The sequence below is a fragment of the Tursiops truncatus genome, chromosome 11, assembly GCF_011762595.2.
Source record: "Tursiops truncatus isolate mTurTru1 chromosome 11, mTurTru1.mat.Y, whole genome shotgun sequence".
Lineage (NCBI taxonomy): Eukaryota > Metazoa > Chordata > Mammalia > Artiodactyla > Delphinidae > Tursiops > Tursiops truncatus.
The window spans coordinates 87,465,332-87,491,770 of NC_047044.1; the positions used below are offsets into that span (position 1 = coordinate 87,465,332).

Sequence of the window (26,439 nt, forward strand, 5' to 3'; positions counted from 1 at the left end):
AACAGCAGATATTACATAAAACAAATAGACAGAAAGTTGAAATACAAGTAAAAGTTGTCTCTGATTCAAATAACTGTTTTCTCAAAGTTTGAAAAAACAAAAAGCAAACCAAAATATCCCCTCCCATTATTATCATGCAATGTCTTATCCCTAGCATCTGGCACCATACCTAGCAAACAGTAGGTATTAGATAAATATTATTACATTACTAAATAATAACTATCAAAATCTATTATGAAATTCTGAGAATTTCTAGTTTGGAGACCTTGCCTATTTCACCTCTGCATCCCAGGGCCTGGCAGATTATGTAACATATTCAGTTAATTTCATCTTTTCTCATGAAATTAAAAATTAATTTGAATTCGTAAAACTTCTGACTTGTAATTTAACCCAATGTAAGGGCTTTTGTGTTTGGACTACAACATATGTAAGGGTAACGGCCAAGTCTGTCTGGTTAATTATTCCCAATAGATGCTCAATGTTTGACAGAAATTAAGGGGCTCAAATATTTAAATAAATGCATGAATTTTCACGTTCTGTAAAACAGGGGAACAGAACCATAATTCCTAACCAGAGGTCAGATCAAACAAATGTGTGAGAAGGCTATATTGAAAATATTACTGCTGGGAGTTCTGTTTTAAGAAAAAGTCTTAGACTATGTCAATTATTTATCAATAAAGCTAGAAAAAAGAAAAGAAAAAGTCTTAGAAGCTGATCACCTTAAGGAACTGACAGCAGTGTCATCATTTTAGATCCAAGAAGCATTTACTCTAAATGGCATACTGGATTTTTGGGTGCCTTCTTACCAAGACCGAAAGAAACATAAGAATTCAGTGTCATATATAGTTTCACCAATAACACATGGTTTTTACCTGAGAAACTCCATACAACCAACTTTCTAAAGTAAAGAGCCAGCTTTCCACACTGCTCTATAAAAATCTCCAATTACTTCCTGTTCTGTTTCACAGAAGTTGTAATGACTGGCTTGGCTCCATTCCCTAAAGGAAAGAAAACAAAGCAAGGAAACGCTCCTATCTAACCTTTTGATCCCTCTGCCAATTAGAGAACACGCTGCCAGGGAGGTCCCTGGAATACTAACCTTGAGAGACAATAACTGATATAGGAAACCTCAAAAAGCAAGATTCTAAAATGGAAAGTACTTCCTAATACAAATATTCCTCTCAAAAAGCAAACAAAAGTACTAATTATAAAAATTACCTTCTCTGTACACCTGGGTCTGCCTGTATCAACTACTACAGAGAGGAGGATGGTTCATTCAATGTACACTTTTCAGGAATGTCTCTGAAGATAAAGATCTTCAATCAGAGATGAGTTAGCTTCAGAGAGCCATGTGAGTTGTTTCAGGGCATATTAGGATATTTGGGTCCGTAGGTGTTATCACACTCAGTGCCACAGAAGCCAGAAACTGTCACAATTTTTCCCCATGTGTTTGATTTATTATGAGGATTAGGAGAAGTAATTCTATCTCTGATAGAATCTTGTCACCTAAGTACATGAATCCTTTGCAATCTTGTGTGCAGAGCACTAACAAATTTTAAAGATTAATGATATTGTATGCCCAACACTATGATTCACTCTTTTAAACTGTTACCTTCTTTTGCGGAAGAAAACATATTCCACTTGATTCTAAGTAGGTTACATCTGAAGTCCAGATACGGGGGATTCCAAAGTTTACTAAAAAATCTACAGATCCTCAAACTGCGGTAATCAGGCAGATGTCTGACTGAAGACTAACAGGACAGTACACAAATGGGACCTGAAGAAAAACTAAGGTTTAAGGACTTAATAAGAAAGAATCTTGCTTTCTTCCATTCCTGGCAGGGGCTCTCTTACTAGATGGAGTTGGGTTCATTATTCAGAAGCATCTAATAAAAAGCATTTTTATTTAATCTCATGATCAAAACAAGTTCAGAACTGTCCGGACTTCCATCTTACCAGGTAAAAAGTTGATAATATAAAAACACACTTCAGTTATTTTACATAGAGCTTCTGAGATCTTCCCAGTATGGGACAACGAGCTTTCAGATAAGTACCAAGAGTTCCTATGCACACCTTTAAAATAATCTGTTTAAAGACAGGCAATTCTGTCCACTTGCATACCTCCAGTAGTATTCCTTCCTGCTTTTCTGACTGGTCCTTTACTGCTTCTCCCCTCTTCGCTTCATTTTCCACTCTATGCTTCAGCCATGCTTGTATGAACCCAGAGGGTTAGCCCAATACTGACATACAAAGAAAGGGGTTTCTCACTCTTACCTGACATTGATTTAACATCAATATATAATGTTGGGGCATACGAACCCCTCAGGACAAAGCCTATCATTTCTCTGTGCCCACAAAGTACAGACCTTAGAACAGAAGTCACTTGATGTTGCCTGGTGTCCTGATAAAAAATGGCATTTTATTTTAAATCACTGAAAGCCAGTATAAATATCAGACTATTAACAGACGATTCTAGTGTTTAAGTCTAAAAAACACACCAAACACTCTGCTTCCATCAATAAGTACAAACAAAAAAAAGGGAAAAGCATTTAACCAACATTTAACTCCTCCCACTAAACAAAGATCAGTACTCTTCTTTAGAATAACTTCTTCCAAAATTATGAAGGGATTTTACCAGGCTTTTCCTCTAATAACCTCTTACTGAACTTGTGGTGCATACTGAAATCTATCTTTCTTGTAAAGTCAACTACTGAGGGGAAAATTTGTTATCTACTACTGAGTATTCTGGGTCTAATGTAAAAGACAATATATGTATTGCCCTTTTAAACACCCCCCTCTAAAAAAAAAAGGCAAAAGTAGAAAGTATAAAAGAGGAAAGCACAAAATAAGAAGGCAGAAATAATTTTAAATATACCAGTAATCACAACAGATATAAACTAAATTTCCAGATTAAAAAAATTTTGTTAAAGCTGGTATGATATATTAAAATCAGACAAATAGGCAAGACCATAAGTGTAAATGGAGGTAGAGGTCAACTCCCCAGGATAAAATGTTGACTTCATTCTGATGACATAGTCTACACTTAACAAAACATAACAATTCTACACTTAAATGCATCCTGATAATGTAATTTCAAAACTTAAAAAAAAAACAAACAGAACTTCACAGAGAAAATGAAAAGTCAACACAACAGTTGAAAATTATTAATATACTTTTCTCAGCAACTGATTCCAATCTCACGCAAACTTTTCCAGGACACAAAAAGTGGAATACCTTCCAACTCATTTTTTGAGGCTAGAACAACCTTGATTTCAAAGCCAGACAATGACAGTACAGAGAGGGAATTTACAAGGCAATTTCACTTATTATCGCAAGTGGCAAAGTCCTAAACAAAATATCAACAGGCCCAATGGAGCAATGTGTAAAAGAGAAGGTACATCATGACCAAGTTGGGTTTACTCCAAGAATGATAGGTTGGCTTACCATTAACAAGTGTAGTAAACACAATTCACAGTAATTTGCTGAGTTAGCAAATTTTAAAAAATTCATCTAAATGGATACAGAAAAAATATTTGATAAAATTTAACACTCACTCCTAATAAAAGTTCTTACCAAACTAGGAATAGCAGAGATTTTTCTTAACCTAGAAAGAATACCCTCTAAAAATCTTCATTAAATATCATTCTTAATGGTAAAATAAGAAGGAGTTTTTTTTTGCAGTACGCAGGCGTCTCACTGTTGTGGCCTCTCCCGTTGCGGAGCACAGGCTCCGGACGCGCAGGCTCAGCGGCCATGGCTCATGGGCCCAGCCGCTCCGCGGCATGTGGGATCTTCCCGGACCGGGGCACGAACCCGCGTCCCCTGCATCAGCAGGCGGACTCTCAACCACTGCATCACCAGGGAAGCCCCAGAAGCAGTTATTTTTAAGTCAGAGCTGTAGTTGCTTCTATTAATACTTATCATTGTACTGGAGGTACTAACCAGAAACATAAAGAAATACAAAGGGTAAAATGGAAAAGGATAAAAGGACTGGAAAGAAAAAAATCTGCCATGACTTACAGAAGATTGATAAACAATTATATATTCATCAAAAGATCCCTTAAAAAAAGTGAAGGCAGGGCTTCCCTGGTGGCACAGTGGTTAAGAATCCGCCTGCCAATGCAGGGGACATGGGTTCGAGCCGTGGTCTGGGAAGATCCCACATGCCATGGAGCAACTAAGCCCGTGCGCCACAACTACTGAGCCTGCGCTCTAGAGCCCGCGAGCCACAACTACTGAGCTTACACACCATAACTACCAAAGCCCGTGCGCCTAGAGCCCGTGCTCTGCAAAGAGAAGTTATGGCAATGAGAAGCCCACGCACCACAATGAAAAGTAGCCCCCACTTGCCGCAACTAGAGAAAGCCTGCACGCAGCGATGAAGACCCAACACAGCCAAAAATAAATAAATAAAATAAATAAATTTATCAAAAAAAAAAGTGAAGGCAACAAAAGCACTAATTGGAAAAGATACATGCACCCCAATGTTCATAGCAGCAATAGCAGCATTATTTACAACTGCCAAGATATGAAAGCAACCTAAGTGTTCATCAACAGATGAATGGATAAAGAAGATGTGATTTTATATACATACACACACACGCACACACACACATACACAATGGAATGCAACTCAGCCATAAAAACAGAATGAAATTCTGTCATTTACAACAACATGGATGGACCTGGAAGGTATTATGCTAAGTGAAATAAGTCAGACAGAAAGACAAGTACTGTATGATATGACTTACATGTGGAATCTAAAAAATAAAACAAACTAGTGAATATAACAAAAAAGAAAACAGATTCAGAGATAGAGAAAAAACTAGTAGTTACCAGTGGTAAGAGGAAAGGGGAGAGGGACAAGATACGTGTAGATTAAGAGATATGAACTATTATGTATAAAAATAAGCTACAAGGATATACCGTACAACACAGGGGATATAGCCAATATTTTATAATAACTATAAAGGGAGTATAACGTTTAAAAAAAGTGAAGGCAAGATACAAACCCAAAGAGTAGATTTGCAAAAGATTACTATCTATGTTTAATAAAGAAAAAAAATTCCTCAAAATCCAAAGAAAAAAGACACAAAGAAAAGTAGACAAAAGATATAAGCACATGTCACAGAGGAAGAAACATGAATATACAATGAACCTAATAAAAGATGCTTAATTTCATTAACCTGGGAAATTCAAAGTAAAAGCCATAATTAGGAAACACTGACAACCACCAGACTGGCAAAAATGTAAAAGTTGGACAATATTAAGTGCTGACAAAGATATGAAGCAATAAGAACCCATATACTGCTGTAGGGAGTACAACAGTACAACCACTTCGGAAAATAATTTAGATTTATTCAAAGAAGTCGAAATGCACCTTACCACCTCGATTATACTCATAGTTATATGTTTGAGAGAAACTTGCAAATGTGCATGAGGAGACATATGATAATGCTCACATAAAGCCATAAAAAAAAGAGCAAACACATGTCCACCAATGGGTAATGTTTATACTGTAGTATAATCATACACTGAGCACAGTCATAAAAATGAACCACATCAATTTGGGATGAATCTCACAAATAATTATGTTTAACAAAATAAGCAAATCACATACAGAATGTCTTCACTTTTATGAAGTTATAAGAAGAAGCTGGGGAAATTAAACCATGCATTGTATATGGACTCAAACATATGTGGTTAAAATTTAAAACCATTGGAATGTTATAAACACTCAGGATGGTGGTTGCCCATGGAGGCAAGGGGTGGGGGAACGACAGAGAAATGGCATCAAGGAGGGGCAAGAGGGGGCTCCAAAGGTCTGAGACATGTTCTCTTTTTAAAGCTGAGTATCTGGTGCAGTGATCAACCATCGTATTTTTCTTTATGTCGGACAAATGTTATACTCATTTGGTATGAATCAAATTTTTCATAATAAAATAAAACACATACTCAAAAAAGAAGTTTAAAAAAGTACTTAGCATCAGACACAAATAGTACTAAAATAAACATTTGTTTATTGTCTAAACCCACAGTTTAGACAATTTGTTGCTGTGTAATATAAACTCACCTGTATTGCACAAGCAGACAATTTAAATTCTGTAGATTATTTTAACTTGCCTTGCTCGTTTCAATGGAACAAGTCTGACCAAAGGGTTCAAAGGCAAGAAACTAATTACTATTAATTATTCTTTATGTTACAGAGTCCCTATTTATGAGCTTATAGTCAAAAGTTTTTTCCTAAAATTATTGCCAGGTGGTTCTGGGACTTTGTAAAATCTTCCACTACTGTCATTTCTACTTTGTTGCCTATTAGGCAACTTTGTGGTTTAAAGATTATGAAATTCTGCTCTGGTTCACCACACAGTTTGGACTTTCAAAATGACTAACAGCAAAAAGAGACTAAATATTTACATTTAAAATATCTACTTTGATTAATACCTATGTAAAAAACTTTATGACCAAAAAATAGATTAAAATACTAATCTGAAAATCCTAATCCTTGGATTTTAGATGATAAATAGCGCTACACAAATTGATTAAATCATTGTCCTTTAGTATTTGCATATATCATTGTTTCACATTTTTTAATAGTTTACATTTAGAAAATGCCATTTCTAATTTAAAAAGATACTTAAAATATTCTGAAAAACCTACAATGAAAATACTGAAGTAATAAATGAGAACACATCTGTTTAGAACTCATGTAAACTCCCATGAGTTCCACCTAAAATCCCTCCACACAGGCAGAGCTCAGAACTTCCAGGCTGACCACTACCCTTGGCCAAATGAGTCACGGCCTCTTGTCTGGTTAGTCCCAGGGTCACTTTTCTCTAAGATTCTACTGAAACTAAATCCATCAAGCCTCTCAATGCCCAAGTTCATACCATCTCCAGTCCCTTTCCCAATCCATCCCTTGACCCATTTGCTGGGTCTGTCCAGGCTTTGCTCAGCCTGTCCCTGATTTAGCCGCCACTCCACCTCTGTCTTGTAAAGAAACTTCCTGTGGAAGCGGTGCTCCGTTGTTAGCAAACCTCTCCTCAAAGCATTACCCCCAATATCTTGGCTGTTAAGGACTTTCCCCTAAGGACACCAGCTGTCCTGCTGCACCCTCTCAAACAACAGCTGTCAATTCCCCCCTCCTCAAGGTCCTTCAACCACTTGAGCCATTCATTTCCTTAATCCCAGGACCCCATCGTGCCCATAACCTGGCACATAATCTGAAATTACCAGCACATCAGCGATCGTAGTGCATCAACACAACCCCCGACCTCCAGCATGCACGTCTAACTACTCTCCCTCTGTGCGGTCTCTGGTCTTGGGAGAATCTCTGTTCTTCAGATTCCTTCTTGCTCCACTTCCTTCCTTCCCAGCCTGAAATCCAACAGTCTAACATTTCAACAAATCTACCATACTCTAAACTCTCCTGCTCATCTGACTTTCATCGCATTCATCTGGAAAAACCCTTGGTGGCTCCAACTCTTCATTTTCTCTGAGCTCCCACTGCCCACGACCCTCCCTAAAGGTTCCATAAACACTTAATGAGTGTCTACAATGTACCAGGGACATAGTACATAACACGCTGTGTTTTAATAAGCTGCGGACTTGCTTAATCACAAAATTTTTATTATAAATATTCAACAAATCTCTATTGAGCATCTCCTAAGGAGAGGAAGGCACTCTTCTAAGCTCTGGGAATTCAGTAGTGAACAGGTCAGAGGAAGTCCCTGCTCTTGGGAAGCTGATAGCTCAGTGAGGGGAGACAAATAACCAAAAAGTATATGAACAAGAATTTGAGCCAGTGCTAAGTACCAGGAGGAAAATAACATGGGAGGTAATATGACAGCAAGTGCCTGGTCGATGGATTCTGGGTATGGTAGGACAAGGGAGGTTATATACTTGAGAGCTTTCTTAAATACACTGAAACCTACAATATCTTCTCCACACCCCACAACTGAGGCACTAGGACCCATTCTGAACCTTAAAATGACAAAGCCCAGGGAGACTATCAAACCAACTAAACACATCATGAAAGGGGGGAAAAAAAAATAACCCTGCTCTACAGGAGTTAGGAACTAACTGATTTAATAAAGAAGAGACTTATACACACAGGTCCACTTAATTTTCTACATAGCTGAAGTGCATGATCAGCAGCGTGACCAGGATCAAGTGTAATCCCCTATTTGAGACAGAGGAACCATGAACTTCAAATGGGTTCAGTAAATTTAGGGGCACATGTTCTATACAGATTACAAAAAGGTTCCAACTTTCCACCTCTCCCTATATCCACAACTTTTGTTTTTCTTGTCTGTTTGTTAATTTTTTTATTAAAGTATAGTTGATTTACAATGTTGTGTTAATTACTGCTGTACAGCAAAGTGACTCAGTTATACATATATACATTCTTTTTCATATTCTTTTCCATTATAGTTTATCACAGGAGATATATATATATATATATATATATATATATATATATATATATATATATATATATATATATATATATTTTGTGTGTGGTACGCGGGCCTCTCACTGTTGCGGCCTCTCCCGTTGCAGAGCAGAGGCTCCGGACGCGCAGCTCAGTGGCCATGGCTCACGGGCCTAGCCGCTCCGCAGCATGTGGGATCTTCCCGGACCAGGGCACGAACCTGTGTCCCCTGCATCGGCAGGCGGACTCTCAACCACTGCGCCACCAGGGAAGCCCTATCACAGGATACTGAATATAGTTTCCTGTGCTATACAGTAGGACCTTGTTGTTTATCCATTCCATATATACCAGTTTGCATGTGCTAATCCCAAACTCCCACTCCATCCCTCTCCCCCCGCAACCCCTCCACCTCTGGGCAACCACCAGTCTATTCCCTATGTCCATGGTTCTGTCATAGATAGGTTCACTTGTGTCATATTTTAGGTTCTACATATAAGTGATATCATATGGCATTTATCTTTCTCTTTCTGATTTACTTAGTATGATAATCTCTAGTTGCATCCATGTTGCTGCAAATGGCATTACTTCATTCTTTCTTTATGGCTGAGTAGTAGTTTATTGTATATATATACCACAGCTTCTTTATCTATTTGTCTGTCAATGGACATTTAGGTTGTTTCCATGTCTTGGCTATTGTGAATAGTGCTGCTACGAACATTGGGTGCATGTATTTTTGAATTATAGTTTTGTCTGGATATATGCCCAGGAGTGGGATTGCTGGATCATATGGTAGGTCTACTTTTAGTTTTCTGAGGAACCTCCACACTGTTTTCCACAGTGGCTGCACCAACTTACATTCCCACCAACAGTGTGGGAGGGTTCCCTTTTCTCCACACCCTCTCCAGCATCTGTTATTTGTAGACTTTTTAATGATGGCCATTCTGACAGCATTTGCAATGTGATTTTCCAACCTCCCTCAAAAGACGGAGTCTATCTCTCCACTCCTTGAATTCAAGCTGGCCTTGAGACTTTCTTTGGCCAATGGAAAGCAGTGCATGACACTGCCCCAATTCTGAGCCCAGGCCTCAAGAGACCTGGAGCACTAAGGCTCACTTGCTTGGACACCTGCCTTCACCACAAGAGCAAGCCTGGGCAAGCCTACTGGGAATGAGACCATGGAAGAGAGCCCAGTCATTCCCACCATCTCAGAAAAGACCATCTTAGACCAGCCAAGATCAGCAGAGCCTCCTGCTTGACCCACAGCTGATCTCAGACAAGAATAAATGCAACAGAAACTAGAGGAATTGCCCAGCCAACCCAGGGACCTGTGCTCAGTAATATACAGTGATTATCTTAAGCCTTGGAGTGTGAGGACGGTTTGTTATACAGCAGTAACTGACACAGCAAGATTAATCATATCTATTCAACTTGAATAATCTATTACATTTCTCCTGTAATGTTTTTGAGGAATTGAAGCCAAAAATTGTGAAATATTTTAATCTCAGGGTATTCTGCAAGAAGGCTTTAATAGCAGGCTGGGTAGATACAGAAAGGACGTAGAACCCCATCAAAAGATTTTATTTCTCTTACCAATAATACTGCCTGTTTCCAATTCAGAGTTTCTTTTGCAGCTCCACTGAGAAAGGAACAGCAGCTGGACTGAAAATCATTCACATAAGAATAAAGGGAGGGGCTTCCCTGGTGGTGAGAATCTACCTGCTAATGCAGGGGACACGGGTTCGAGCCCTGGTCTGGGAGGATCCCACATGGCGCGGAGCAACTGGGCCCATGAGCCACGACTACTGAGCCTGCGCGTCTGGAGCCTGTGCTCCGCAACAAGAGAGGCCACCATAGTGAGAGGCCCGCGCACCGCGATGAAGAGTGACCCCCGCTTGCCACAACTAGAGAAAGCCCTCGCACAGAAACGAAGACGCAACACAGCAAAAATAAATAAATAAATAAATAAATAAATAAATAAATAAATAAATAAACTCCTACCCCCAACATCTTCTTTAAAAAAAAAAAAAAAGAATAAAGGGGGTGGGGGGTGGGGGCCTGACTTGACATAGTAGAAATCTAGATTATTAGGTAAATGTTCAAAATGGACATGGAATTCCTCTGTGTAAGAAAAAAAAAAGTCCTTTTATCATTCTTTTCTGAAATACAGAAATTCCTCAGTGTGAACTATTTCTGAGAAATACATCTATTCTTCCAAATATACAAAGGATTTCGTTTGTTTTTTGCACACTGTCTTCTACCCCTCCAAGAGTTTTAAATAAGTTTTTGAAAGTAGATATAATAAGTAAGCATGCCACCACCCCTTCCCACTCATCTGGGTGAGCATAAAAGGTTTAGTGAGTTGAACTGGACTAGGCCTGTCCTGCTTTCTACCCCATGGGGTTGTTCTGAGAATCAAAGGAGAGGGAAGGAGGGGAGAGTATTCAGAAGGAATGTGACCTCGCCTGGCCCACTGCCCACAGCTCAGTCCCAGCCTACTCAGGCCACTACTGGTCATGGGCCGGCCTGGCCAGCCAGCAGCACGGGCCTGAGAGCGCCTGTTTTCCAGCACCGTTACAGAGCCTGAGTGTCAATACTTGTAAAATATTGTAAAATATGCAATCCCAATTTTCTTATTCTTTTTTATTAATGACAAGGGGTTCAGTTCTTTTATTTCTCCTCCCTCCATCCACTATCTTCTACAGACAATAATAATTTATTTTACAGTTAAATTCATTTATTTTTTTAAAAAATTATAAAACACATTTCTTAAAAACAGCATTATCCATGTTCAAAACTGCCTTTTCATCACCACTCCTGGGTACGCTGTATCATACACCGCCTTCCTCATAATTCAGTTCCACTGCTTATATGAGAGACCCTACCATTACAATGCCTTGAGTTCTTCACTATCTTGGAGAATATATTCATGCCAGGCCCTGTCTTTTCTCTGCAGCCCTGGACAACAGCTACTTTACTCTTTCAAGAAAGTCTTCCTTAGTGTCACTGGGTATTTCACAAATAAGCTGATTTCTAATTCCTAAATCACAGGGCTTTCTTAAATAGAAACCATTTTAAAAACCAAATATGTATATTATTAAATGTACATACACCATCAACAACAAAACTTATTGACCATCATGTGTAATAGTTTCTACCTTCAAGAGGTTTAAAATCTGCACACGATGAAGACTTTAAATATTTCTGAACCACAATTAGTAGGCCAGCCATTTTCAACTGTTTTCCTGCATAAATGATCCTGAAGTATGTTGTCTTATATACGCAATGTTATGACCTTGCAAAATAAGTACCCAGGTATTTCATATGTACCCCATGTTTTACAGTTTTTCAAAGTTTATTCACATAGATTAACTCACATCATAAGCCTATAAAGTAGGCAAGACAAGGACTACCCTCTCCATTTTACACATGAAGAAACTGGTTCTTAGTGAGAGTAAGCAATTTTCTCCAAGCTGTGTGGTTAATAAAGGTAACAGAGCCAAGGTTTGACCCTTGGCTACTTTCCACTTCACCAGAGTACTCAGTGGCCAGGGGCTTACAGATATGCACAGTGTGGTCACAGAACAGAGAGCATGCTCTTCTTGGCCAACCTAACTGGCCTGTAAAGGGCCTAAATCATATTTCGCTCACAAGTCCTGATTTCCTAGGTGAATGCACACTAGACTCTACACTGGGCTGTGGACAGGTTAGCACCCCATTTGTTTTTTTTTTTTTTTGGAATAATATTTAATGAGAGGTTATTTACAAATAAAGGAAATCATACCAAAAGACTGAAGATTCACAGTGAAATAAGTTGGTTTTGGTTTTTTTTTTTCTTTTACATCTAGGAAGAAGTTTAAAAGAATAATTTCTACAAAATCACTCAGTCACCATTTATAATAAAGAAAATTTTTAAATCTCAAATTACAGTAGTAGAATAAAATGAATCATGAAATATGTAGAATTTTTTTACAGAATTCCAAGTTTAAACAAAGACTAAATAATATCAACACCTTTTTTTTAACATCTTCATTGCAGTATAATTGCTTTCCAATGGTGTGTTAGTTTCTGCTTTATAACAAAGTGAATCAGTTATACATATACATATGTTCCCATATCTCTTCCCTCTTGCGTCTCCCTCCCTCCCACCCTCCCTATCCCACCCCTCTAGGTGGCCACAAAACAACGAGCTGATCTCCCTGTGCTATGCTGCTGCTTCCCACTAGCTATCTATTTTACGTTTTGTAGTGTATATATGTCCATGCCACTCTCTCACTTTGTCACAGCTTACCCGTCCCCCTCCCCACATCCTCAAGTCCATTCTCTAGTAGGTCTGTGTCTTTATTCCTGTCTTACCCCTAGGTTCTTCGTGACACTTTTTTTTCTTAAATTCCATATATATGTGTCAGCATACGGTGTTTGTCTTTCTCTTTCTGACTTACTTCACTCTGTATGACAGACTCTAGGTCCATCAACCTCACTACAAATAACTCAGTTTTGTTTCTTTTTATGGCTGAGTAATATTCCATTGTATATATGTGCCACATCTTCTTTATCCATTCATCTGTTGATGGACATTTGGGTTGCTTCCATGTCCTGGCTATTGTAAATAGAGCTGCAATGAATATTTTGGTACATGACTCTTTTTGAATTATGCTTTTCTCAGGGTATATGCCCAGTAGTGGGATTGCTGGGTCATGTGGTATTTCTATTTGTAGTTTTTTAAGGAACCTCCATACTGTCCTCCATAGTGGCTATACCAATTCACATTCCCACCAGCAGTGCAAGAGGGTTCCCTTTTCTCCACACCCTCTCCAGCATTTATTGTTTCTAGATTTTTTGATGGTGGCCATTCTGACTGGTGTGAGATGATATCTCATTGTAGTTTTGATTTGCATTTCTCTAATGATTAATGATGTTGAGCATTCTTTCATGTGTTTGTTGGCAGTCTGTATATCTTCTTTGGAGAAATGTCTATTTAGGTCTTCTGCCCATTTTTGGATTGGGTTGTTTGTTTTTTTGTTATTGAGCTGCATGAGCTGCTTATACATTTTGGAGATTAATCCTTTGTCAGTTGCTTCATTTGCAAATATTTTCTCCCATTCTGAGGGTTGTCTTTTGGTCTTGTTTATAGTTTCCTTTGCTGTAGCACCCCTATTTACACTTATTTTTAAAACACAATAAAACAGGGAAAAAATAAGCTTTACTAAGATGTAAGACACAGGGGCTTCCCCGGTGGCGCAATGGTTGAGAGTCCGCCTGCCGATGCAGGCGACACGGGTTCGTGCCCCGGTCCGGGAAGATCCCACATGTCACGGAGCGGCTGGGCCCGTGAGCCATGGCCGCTGAGCCTGCATGTCTGGAGCCTGTGCTCCACAATGGGAGAGGCCACAACAGTGAGAGGCCCACATACCGCAAAAAAAAAAAAAAATGTATGACACAGACTGACAACAATACACATATATAATCTATAAATAAATAGACATATAAGGAGAGTATATAACCAAAAACGTTCTACTTATCAGGGTGCACAGCAAAAATACCTTGGAGAGCTCTAACAAGCTAACTGGCTCAGACATCAAAAATACAAAAAAGTACATAATGACATAAATCATTAAGAAAAATAGCAATAGAAAAATAGAGAAAATATATGGAAGAGGCAATTTGTAGAAGAGACTCAAATAGGCAACAAATAGAGGGAAAGATGACAAGCATGGCCAAAACCAACAATGCGCAAATTCAAACAAGATACCATTTTTGTCCATTAGATTACTCAAAACTTAAGGCTGGTAACACCAAGTGCTGGCAAGGATACAGGAGACAATAATCCTACACACTGCATCATGTGAGGATAAGATGGTAAAGATTTTTTGGAAGTTGGCCTAACTGTAAACCACAAATAGTAAAACCACAAATTAATCTGAACATGACTGTCGAACGGCTCCAATAGTTGGACCAACTCCAATTCCAAAAGGAATTTAGGGGGTGAATGCCCTGTTTTCATTTGGGGCTTTCTGATTCATTATGTAGTTTTGCACAATGTGTCACTTTCTACCACTTTCCTATTTTTTGTGTGTGACTCCATGAACTTAATGAAAAATACTGCTTTTCATTAATCTTATAATTATGCATTTTAATCACTTCAATATTTTCAGACCCTATTTATGGTGTTTAGCAGGATTTTACTACGTTTATCAAAAGCTAAAATACGTATACAGCCTAACTCAGCAATTTCCACATCTATTTTATAAAAACATTTGCATACGGCCACAGTTTATGTATAAGTACGTTCATGACAACATTTTTAGAAACTGAGAAAAAAAAATGGAAAAACACTAAATGTCCAACTAAATAATTAATGTCCAGCTAAATAATTAATGAATATTTTGTAGCTACTGAAAGAACGGTGTTGATTTCTAAGTACTAATACGAAAAGATCTAAGGTATTAAATAAAAAGGAAAAGTCAAAGAATTGTACATATAGGACAAGCTCATTTTGGTAAAAATAAATGAATAAATGAATGTATAGGTATGCAAAGAAGGGGGAGGAGGACACACACCAAACTGCTGACATGCACAGAACCTCCTCTGGGAGAGCAGAGTATGGGGTGAGAGGGAAAAGCATAAAAGAGACTCCGCACTACTGTATCAGGAGGAATAGTAACATTGTCCTATAAGTCTCCCTCAGAATGCCTGTTAGGAACCGGGCCGCACAGCAGGAGGTGAGCGGCGGGAGAGCGAGTGAAGCTTCATTTGCCGCTCCCCATCGCTCCCCATTGCTCCCTGCCACTCCCCATCGCTCATGTTACCACCTGAACCAAACCCCAACCCCGTCCGTGGAAAGACTGTCTTCCATGAAAGCGGTCCCTAGTGCCAAAGAGGCTGGGGACCATTGGCATAGGCCACAGTGCCTACTCTTAAATACTGCCACTGATAATACTGGTTAAATCACATGAGTAAATCCAAGCGTCAAGTTCACAACTCAGTCAAGCTCTTAAAATCACACACTCACACATGCAAATACATATATATGTGAGATTATGTCTCCATCCATCTAGCCATCCACCCACCCATACTCTGACCTTGGGCACTAGTATAGGTACTTGCTCCTCATCTATGAACCCTGCTACAGCTTTTTCACTCAGCAATGGGAAAGAGCAGTCCTGGTGTGAAATACGGGTATCTTGCAAACTAATCGAGCACAAGATGCCAATTATTGATATCTTTTTTTTTTTTTTTTTGCGGTACACGGGCCTCTCACTGTTGTGGCCTCTCCCGTTGCGGAGCACAGGCTCCGGACGCACAGGTTCAGCGGCCATGGCTCATGGGCCTAGCCGCTCCGCGGCATGTGGGATCTTCCCGGACCGGGGCAGGAACCCGTGTCCCCTGCATCGGCAGGCGGACCCTCAACCACTGCACCACCAGGGAAGCCCAATTATTGATATCTTATACTACCAGTTGTATTAATTGTCAGTACGAAACCAGGATGAATAAAAGCTTAAGGCTCACTTTACTCAAGTACTCCAATGTTTTTAAAGTATTTGGGCTTACATGTAAGCTCTTGAATTGCCTTTCATGTTTACGTTTGTGGCTTTATGATATAAATTCAGATATTAAATTAAGGATGGTAAATACACCATTATACCAGCCTCCTCACCTAAGCCCTTGCAAACGTCATTAACTTGTCACAATACGCTTTCCTACTGATCCAGAAGTTGATCTCCAAATTTTTCCAAACACAGTGCTCCAAAGCGCTATTGCTCATCAGTCAGACTTCCAATGCTAGTTGAAACTTATTTACTATTTCTGGTAATCCATTACATCAACGGTCTGCAATGAACCACATCTCCTGGTATTCACAGGCTTGTGTAGTTCTCTCCCACTTTTGATTTTGGCCTTGGTCATGTGACTTGCTTTGACCAACAGGACATGAGCAAGCATAATGCAAGCAGAGGTTTGATAAACGCCTGCACCCAGGGGCTTGTCTTCTTGGAACGTTCCCTCTTAGAAGCCAGCTGCGTTGTTAGCAAGAAACTCTAGATAGACTACTAAGTCATGAGAGGCCACGAGGAGAGAAGACACGGGATATTCCAGCCAAGTTGCAGCTGAATGTATCTGCAGGAGGGCCCTCAGTTATATCACAGGAAATAGAACAGCCTAGCTGAGCTCAGTCAACCCAAAGAAAGGTGAGAAATTATAAATCGTTGTTTTAAGCCACTAAGTTTTGGTATAGTTGGTTATGTAGCAACAGATAAAGACTAATCCCTGTTCCAAACTCTCCGAATCACTAATGACAACCCACACAGATTCTCCATCAGTTACCTTCAAATTTCATCTGTCTGGAGTATTTATTGTAGGTATGGAGAAACAGGGGCACCTTTATACACTTCATATACTAAGGGGAGAACATAACTTTGTACAAATCTCTTAGAGGGCAATTTGGCAAAATGTTAAGTAATGAACCCTTTAAAAAGCTCATACCCTATCCCAATAATTCCAAGTCTAGGAAACAGACATGCATATGTTATATGAGGATTTTTCTCACAGCAAAAAGTTGGAAACAACATAGCCATCTAAAAATAGAGGGATGATTAAACTATTATATATTCATAAGATAAAACATCAGTTATTAAAAAATCTTCCATTGAATATATAATGACATAAGGACACACGATATAACTTTAATGAAAACAGCATTCGACACAGTACTAGCAATAAGACCCAAATCTTTAAAAATATTTTTGCATATATACAGAAATATTAATAGAAATTCTCTCTGCATAATGAGACCAGGTGATTTTATTTTCTCCTTCTTTATACTCTTCAGTTTTTTCCAAATGTTTTACTTCTATAATCAGAAAGAAACACTTAACATTATAAAACAGGTTGGAAAAAAGGACACACACTAAACACAGATTTGGAATCATTCTCTGACATTTCTTTACTAATTTTTTTTAAATGCCATCATTATTAGATGCATCTATATTCTGTGATAGATTAAAATTTTCAAAATAAAAACTGGAACAGATGAATTTTCAAACAGAGAAAAAAAATTGACACTAAGTTTAACAAGTTACTTTCTCTCCACCATTGCTTTGTATACTATGAAAAATGAGCAAGGAGTAATTCCTTGTTTCTTCTGAAGACTCTGCTATTCTGTCCTATTTTACTAAGTTTTAAATTTTAGGTTAAACAGCTTCATTGTAAATATTTAATAAAATGGGTATTATATGCACCTTCAACCAAGTTCAGCAAAAGCTGATGGAATTCACTCAATATGAAGTCTAAAACTATTTTTCATCTCAGAGGCAAATTCTCTCTTTTGAAGACCATGTCTATTCCAAAGAAATAATATGTGTAAAGAATCTTAGTCACTTGGAAGGGACGGGGGCGGGCGGGGGTGGAAAGCATGTAGAACATCCCCGGGAGGCATGTAGCAAGCAAGTTTGGGTAGCATTACTCAAGCACTGACACTGTGTGGGAATTATTTTCTGAAGTGGCCAGTGATTTCAGAAGAACCAGAGGGAATCCCTGGCCCACTGTAGCAGGGTAGAGGTTTTGATCACAGTGAGGCTGTACTGTTACTTGTACCAAATTGAAGTTGGTTTCCTCAATCCCTCTTGCTCAAGGCAGCCAGTATAGGATTGGCTTCTATTGCTTCTTCCTCAGAATTTAACTCTTCCTCTTCATTCTCCAGGGTCCAGGCCTGAACCACCCTGCACGTATCTTCAACTACTTCTTCTTCAATGGAAGGCAGAAAGCATCCTTGAAAATCATTGATAATATCACTTCTTAGGAAGTCTGCAGACGCTCAGGTTCATGGCCTTCCTGGCCTTTAGCACTGTGCACTGTATACAAGGGAGAAGCAGGAGATCTCTGATCATGCAGCCTTTCACACCCTGACTTCCTACGTGACCAGGCCTTCCTCTCTCATCACACAGTTTCTTGGAAGGCTGGTTGATTATAATCTTGGTTTCAGCCAAGGACAGAAAATTACTGAAGACCAGAGGGCCAGTCTTCACTCCAGCAATGGGCATGTAATACAAGGTGGCCAAAGTCCTTGTCTAAGATTTTTTTTATTGAGGAACAGAGAAGAAACCTTATCTTTTGGGTTAAAAAGCTAAAAGGGTGTAATTTGGGGCCATGGGCAAACATTTTTATGGTTAAGTGGAGAAAAACTTTCTAAAGTGAAAAAAGGTGAGTGAGGAAGGGTCTTGAAGGATTCACTTGTGTCACTCCTGGAACTAATGTGGGAAGACAGTTTGCTTTTGCTTGTAACAGTTGGCTTTGGGTCACTGACATTTACAACAATATGAATCCTGACTAGATGACAAGTGAGAAGCAGAAAAGTGACCTGGGATGTTCAGATTTGGGCAATGACTTGTTTTTCTTACAATCTGTAATAGGTCTTCATTTCAAACATCTCATTGCCTATTATGTGTCAAGTGCTGGAAACATAAAGATGATATGACACAGTCTCTGCCTTCAAGGAGTTAACAGTCCAGAGGGATTTTCTTGGGTGTTTCTGAAATTACTGGCCACTTCAGAGAATAATTCCCAAATAGCTAGGAGGCTACTTCTAAGTAACCAAGGAATTCTCTGCGTGGCTCTGAAATGTCTGTCACCTGTACCTTGTGAGGACTAATTTCTATTTCTCTCAGGCCTCTCTAGGACCCACTGAGTTCAGTGGTCTACACTTGCTTTACTCATACTAATGATGACAGTATATCTCCCCCATTCTCCAAACCACAGCAGCCTGAACTGTGAACATTTCTAAATGGAAATGGCATGGTCACTGGCAAGGTCTGGGATTCAGCTGTCTCCCAACAGCCCTCACAGGTCCCTGCATTATCTTGGCTTGATCCTGGATCTGGTCCCATAATCAGGCCTCTGAGCAGATCCTATCTGTCTCCTGGAGGAGAATCGCATGAGCCAAACTCGAGAAACAGCTGACTTCCTAATTCATACTGGGACAGATAGATGTCACATAAAGAGAATATTTAAATTTCACAAAGAGCCACATTACAAGGTTTCTGAATAGCATGGAATGAAGTTGAGTGTCATCATCAAAATTCATCAATCAACAAATATTTACTGAGGAACTACTATGAGAAAAGTTTAAGCTGAGGGACTAAAAACACAGCAATGAACGAGCTGCTTTTCATGAAGCTTACCTACCATAAGGAGTGTAGGCAAACAGGTATTAAGCAAGCATTGACTTGATTTTAAAACATGCTTTTTCAATATACTGTTTCTGAATTAAGGATCAAGGGGTTTATTTAATATGGTTATGTCTCTCCCCTCTGAAAAGCTGTTACTATTATTAAATCAATGGCACTGATAATCGCTGGCAGCTTAAAAGAAATATGGGGTTACACAATTAAATATTTAATCATGATCCTGTTAAGTGTTAAAAGGAAATATAAGGAGCAAATCTGATGAGGGAGAGAACTTACACTGGAGGGGCTCCACTAGGCCCCCAAAGTCTCACCTTCACACAACAGTCAGACTGACCCTTTCAAAGGGCGAAGCCAGACCACGCATCTCCTCCTCTGCTCAGACCTGCGACGGCTCCACATCTCCCCGTGTAACAGCCAATTACATCAACCAAGGAGGCCGCCACGCAGCTGGGCTCTTCCTTCTCTGATTCCACTGTCTTTTTCTCCCACACCCATCCCTCTTCACTCCTCTCCTGATCCTAAACACCTTGCTCTACTTTTTTTCCTACAGCATTTATATATTCTTACATACCATAAAAGTTATATTTTCTTCGTCTGATATTCTCTCCTCCACCATCCCAGTCCCCAGAAGGGTAAAGCTGTTTGGTCTATTTTGTTTAATGATTGTACCTAATTGCTAAGGCACATAATTATGAGTTCAAAATGTATTGAAGAGAAGTGAAGGGAAAAAATGCATCAGTGAAAGATTGAGTAATTGGAAGACCTTGCCACTGGGACTGGAATAACAGTCAAAATCAATTGGCTTAACCTTGCTCTCTACTAGATAGTAGAGAGTAACTTCTGCAGTTTTTCTCCTTTTTCTAAATTTCCACATCACACCAACCCCACCCCAAGTCTTTCTTTAGCTATAGCAACGCTTTCACTCAGGTTATGGTCCAATCTCAAGCCCAAGATGCTATCAATTCATCTTTCAGGTGACTTTGCACTGCTCTGTTCTCATCACTCTGTGGGGTTTCACAGCTGAGCTTTCAGAGGAAGGGTTATTCCTTATGTTTGTGAGAAAGGCCTCTTCCACACTGGGCCGAGTCCTCACAAATGCATCTGCTCAAAGCATGATGTATACTTCATAGCATTTATCAGTCTACGACTATATGTTTGTGATTATGATACTGCTGCCTCTTTCCTTAATTTAATTATAAGCTCCTTAAGAGCAAGGTCCATGTCTGTTTCGTTCATAAAACCTAAAGCACTTGGCACACAGTACTCAGTAAGTGTTTGTTGAATGAATAATTGGATGGATGAATATGACATTCCTGGCTTGGATCTACATACTGCTTGGAGATAATTAGGTAGCTGAGATAGCATTTTGTGGGGGCAGGGGGGATGGGGGTGGTTTGTATTTCTTATTCATGAGGGAGGAATAGAAGATAATGTTGGGAGTCCTTTGGAAAGGCCAGATTTTAGCCACGTAAAATGCTATGCCCTCTCAAGATAAGCAGCTCAAAAACCAAACCATCATTAACACCTCCACCTAGCGCTCCCCCCAACCACCTACTCCCTTATTCTGGTCAAGGGTACCAATCATTCTTGTAGCCACTCAGACACAAAGGCTTCTGTGTAACTTTTGACCTCTCTTTCTCTGACAGCCTCCCAGCTCAGCAAGACTCCCAAGGCCTGTCAACTCCTCTTCAGTATCTTTGATCAATGGCCTCCTTCCTTTCCATTCCCACTGCTACCAAGTTGGTTCCAGCAACTAACTCCCAGGTTACAGCGACAGACCCAGGATGGGACTCCTCGACTCCAGGTTTGCCCCTTTCTAACCCAAGCTGCCTATATTAAAATCTCCCTTAAAACCTTCACTTTAAGCTATTAATGATATACCAAAAAACACCTGCGGTGGTCTTGCCTAGAAATAAAAATCTCAGCCTTTTATTCAAAGACCAGACACAACAACAAACAGTACTCCTAACAGCATTCCTCGTCTGACTTCCCATTATCCTAGCATTTTCTAATCACCAGCAGGGCAGTTAGCACTACTCATCACACATATTATACATGTCCCCACCCCCATGAATTTATGTTATCAGTCATCTATCTCAACCCATCTGAATTCCATCCATGCCCTTAAGGCTTAGCTCAACTCCTGCCTCTTCCTTCAAGCCTTTCCACGTCAGCCTGGCCTAAGTAAGCTCCTTCCTCCTCTGACTTCTTAAGACACCGTCTGACGGACAACCAGCAACAATTTTTTTTTTTTTTTTTTTTTTTTTTTGCGGTACGTGGGTCTCTTACTGTTGTGGCCTCTCCCATTGCGGAGCACAGGCTCCAGACGCGCAGGCTCAGCAGCCATGGCTCACGGGCCCAGCCGCTCCGCGGCATGTGGGATCTTCCCGGAAAGGGGCACGAACCCGCGTCCCCTGCATCGGCAGGCTGACTCTCAACCACTGCGCCACCAGGGAAGCCCCAGCATCATTTTTTATATTAACTCCAATTTACGCATACACATCTATACAAGTAAATTTTCACCATTAACCCCAACTTCTACATTATCTGTTACAGAAAAACGAAAAGGTCCCAGGAGAGAGTATTGGCCCACAAGTGCTGAGAAACCCCTTGTCTTTGTAGAACAGACAGAGGTGCCTAGACAGGGATGTTTACATCCTACCGGTCTTCAAGGCCTCCAACTCTTTGACTCTTCCAACCAATTCTTTCTCTACTCCCCATTTCTTCCCCCTTCCTAAACTACACCAGCTTTGAGAATAAGAAGAAAACAAAGAAAGAGGTCTATCAACATTAGGGGAAAATCATTTGAGAAATCCAGAAAGGGCTCTCCAAATGCAATCACTTGAGTTGTGGGGACTCCTCTGTTCTACCCCGATTAACTCCTCGGGAGGGTGGAGGCCAGCATCATCAGTACAGACACCATTTACGCAGAGGCTCATTGGATGCTGGCATTAAGCTATAGGCAGGCACTACAAGAAGGCACTGAGCGGGCCTGGTCCCGAGCAACCTTCCTGGCTAAAAAGGACAATGAGATTCCAGATAAAATTCACTGAGGGTGGAAATCCTGTCACCCCACCCTTGAAACTTAAACACATTTCATCACTGACACACTGTTCTTTATGGTAAACTTTCCTAATCTGCCACAAAACACTCTGCTTTTCTTTTATGAAGACGCCATTTTAAAATTACATGTTTGTTCCATGTTTTGTTTTAACGTCTCTTTTTCCTACTAGATTGTAGGCTCCAGGAAGGCCGCGTCTCAGGTGTATCACCAAACACCTAGAACAGTGTCTAGCACTCTTCCGTGGATGCAAAGGAAGGACCAAATTCCAAGGTTCTACTAAAATAATACTAGTCAACAGGTTTTTAGGGGGTGAAACAAGCTTCTATTTGTAGGTTGGCCCACTAACCTAACCATTGTACTTATTTCTCTGAAATGATACTTCTGTCCCCAAGCAACCTACTTATGGAGAGACACATACTATAGGATCTGTTTATACTGCCCTGTATTTTTAGGTCTAGAACGGTTTCAGCCCAGAGACCTTAATTTGAATGCTAGTGACTCATAGTGAAACTATATGACCTACAACAGGCCCTTAACCTCGTTAAGCTTCAGTTTCATCCTGAAAAAGGGGTTGTGGCGGGGAGAAAAAGAAAACTAGGGGCTACTGTGAGGATTAAATTCACTGAATGCTGTGTTGAAGTGCCTCACACTAACCAAGTTCATGGGGCCCACACCATCTCCCTTTTTTAATACACTGCATGCTTTTCTCTATACTACAAACTCCTTGAAGGTTGAAGTCATAGTTCAATTGTTATGCTGTACCTATCGAATCAGCATGAAGTGCTTTACACATGTAAGGATTACTTATTCTGGGACTTCCCTGGTGGCCCAGTGGTTAAGACTCCAGGCTCCCAATACAGGAGGCCTGGGTTCGATCCCTGGTCAGGGAACTAGATCACACACGCATGCCACAACTAAGAGTTTGCATGCCACAACTAAGGAGCCCGCCTGCTGACCCAGCACAACAAAATAAATAAAATTTAAAATTTTTTAAAAAAAGGATTACTTATTCCAAAAACTCTGTTATGAATACAAAAAAGATGTACAACATCCAGGAATTGTTCCGAAACATTGTGTTGCTATGTCTAATTATAATATTATAGTACTATTATACCAAACAATTTAAAATATCAAATATATTGCAATATATTCTCACATTCTCGTGGCAGCTATGTTCCGTCTTCACTCATAGTTTGAATTGTGATAATCTGTGAAAAAACAGATTTTCCTCTCACTTGCAACCTTAAATGGCTATTTCATACTAGAATTCCCATCACTGCAGATTAGTTTGAAATTCTAAGCACACATTAGACCCAACTATAGCAGATACTGAAATGAAACTTCATTAGTCAAAAATCAAACACTGCTCTATTTGCATATCTAAGAAAAAGTTCAATTTTCAGAACTTAAAATTTTAAATCAAGAAAAAAGCAATATGGGGGCTTCCCTGGTGGCTCAGTGGTTGAGAATCTGCCTGCCGATGCAGGGGACACGGGTTCGTGCCCCGGTCCGGGAAGATCCCACATGCTGCGGAGCGGCTGGGCCCGTGAGCCATGGCCACTGAGCCTGCACGTCCGGAGCCTGTGCTCCGCAATGGGAGAGGCCACAACAGTGAGAGGCCCGTGTACCTAAAAAAAAAAAAAAAAAAAAAAAAAAAAAGAAAGAAAGAAAAAAGCAATATGAAAATATAACCTCACAAAATTTACATACTATTTTATAACCCTGCAAAGACATTTTTTGATCCCCAAACCTGCCACATAAGACAATGACCTCTAAATAATTAGAACAAAGTTTCTCACTATTAGGAGAGCACTGTTTTAAGATTTACTTAGCCCTTTAAATTAACCATCTTAAAGCTTTGAAGCACAAAGTAATAGTCAATGACACATCCATTTTAAGCTACCATGACCTGTCATTACAGAGTCATTAAGTAATATTTCAAGGAGTAAGCAGAAAGTTTTATAACCTTCAAATATATAAGATTATCTTCTGTACTTTACGAGCTAAGTTATTTGAATATTTAAAGCTACACTTTATAAATTATAAAAATCACTGGCAATTTTCAGCATTCTTCCTAAAGATAAAAAGCATGAATTAAGTGTTAAAAAGCAATATGGAAACAATAATCAAATTCAAACTCTGTGTATATGTATTTACACACACACACACAAGTAATAAAATAATTTAGAGGCTGGTTAGCTTAAAGCAAGCTTTTCTCATAAAAAATTAAAGCTAAATATTTATCTTTACAATACAGAATTTTCAAATTTTAATATTTTCTGGCCAAACTGACTTAAAGTAAAATACCTTCTCTATATTATATATTCTGTTTCCAAACTGTAGACTTTTATGAAAGAACCAATTTCAAAAACTGTATAAAGTAAACTGATTATCCAGCTCAAATCTATACAACTCAACTCTGATCAGCTCCTCTGTTGACATTAGTTAGCACTGTTAACTGCGTGCACACAGCTCTCCCTGGAAGATAAGTACACAAAACACAAAATGCAGCAACAGAAAGACAGCAAGCACAACACAGCTCTGGCTCTGCTTAGCCTTATCTATGGTTATCTGCACAAAGCTTAAAGAGGGAGATCAAACAGTTAACCGGGATAGGAAAGCTAACTAACTTTCCACATTTCCCACATTATCTCTTCTTGGCACTGTGAGTTCATTATTTTGTAGAATACTGTAAATTCCCAGAATAGTATAAAATTCAAAGAAATTTGAAAGTGGGCTGGAATTGAGAAGTTATCTTTTCCAGCCAGCCTAATTTAAAGACAGGAAGACTGAGCTCCAACGTGTCAGAGGGTCAAGGCCTGCCTTCCAACTCTTCCCCACAAGAGTGTTCTTCTCCTTAATGCCCACAGGGATGCAGTTGTTGATACCAAAATACTATGCAAAGATAAATTCTTCTTCTGCCATTTTGAACAAACACCAACATTTGTTCAGGAGAGAAATAATTTGAGAGTTAAATGTACTTCACTTGGGAACTAAAGTAGAAACAACTCAAGTTCTTTCAGTCTCTTTCAGTTCTTGCTCTGGGAGCCTCCCAGGAACGCAGGATTAGGAATAACAAGATGGTCAATGTGTCTTTTATTGGCCTTTCATCTTCCCTCTTCCCCTGTGAATAAAATCCACCCTGCTCACTATATCACCTGTTTTTCTTATAATTTGAGCAGTAACCTCCTTCCTTCATCTAAAAAAGAACCAACAATGAGAAATATATCCACCAACAGTCATCACTTTCCTACTGAAGACTCCTATCCTTTCTCCTACTCCGAACATTCTAAATATAGTTCATGTTCCTGCTGTTTCTCATCTTGCTGTCTTTGCAGACCATAAATTCCAAAGGCATGTTTCTGTTGTTTTATTATGTGGTGTGACAATGGAAAGAGTAATTCTTCTGACTACATCCACGATTAAAATGAGATTCAGACGTGGTAACATATGTGAAAGCACTCTGTAAATTGTGAAGTTTAAGATAAAAGTAGTGCCCCTATTATATTAGAATGATCAGGCATCACTAATTGCTCATAACAACACAAGTAAGTAAAAAATTTCTAGGAAATTACAGGCCACATTAGAGATTTAGCTAATCTTAAAAGAAATTAGTCTTCTGATATAACCCAGAAAGGAAAGATAGTAGCACCCAACATTCAGCAAATCATGTATTTGTCAATGGTTATTTTACTTGAAGTTTAATGAGTGTATATTTCTAAAATATGCTCAATTTTAGAACAAATTACCTTCATAATATAAAT

General features: G+C 39.4%; 1 protein-coding gene across 20 annotated transcripts in view; it reads right to left on the minus strand.

Moving 5' to 3' along the window:
* Positions 1-26,439, minus strand: part of PLEKHA5 (pleckstrin homology domain containing A5) — a 237,136-nt gene that overhangs the window by 206,081 nt on the left and 4,616 nt on the right. The window contains exon 4 of one of the 20 annotated variants that reach the window (XM_019936797.3): positions 12,586-17,279. The exons of 17 other annotated variants lie outside the window; for them this stretch is intronic. In XM_019936797.3, the coding sequence (XP_019792356.1) occupies positions 17,255-17,279 (25 nt within the window). In that variant the 3' untranslated portion in view covers positions 12,586-17,254. 2 more of the 20 variants (XM_019936819.3, XM_019936804.3) reach the window with 2 other exon arrangements.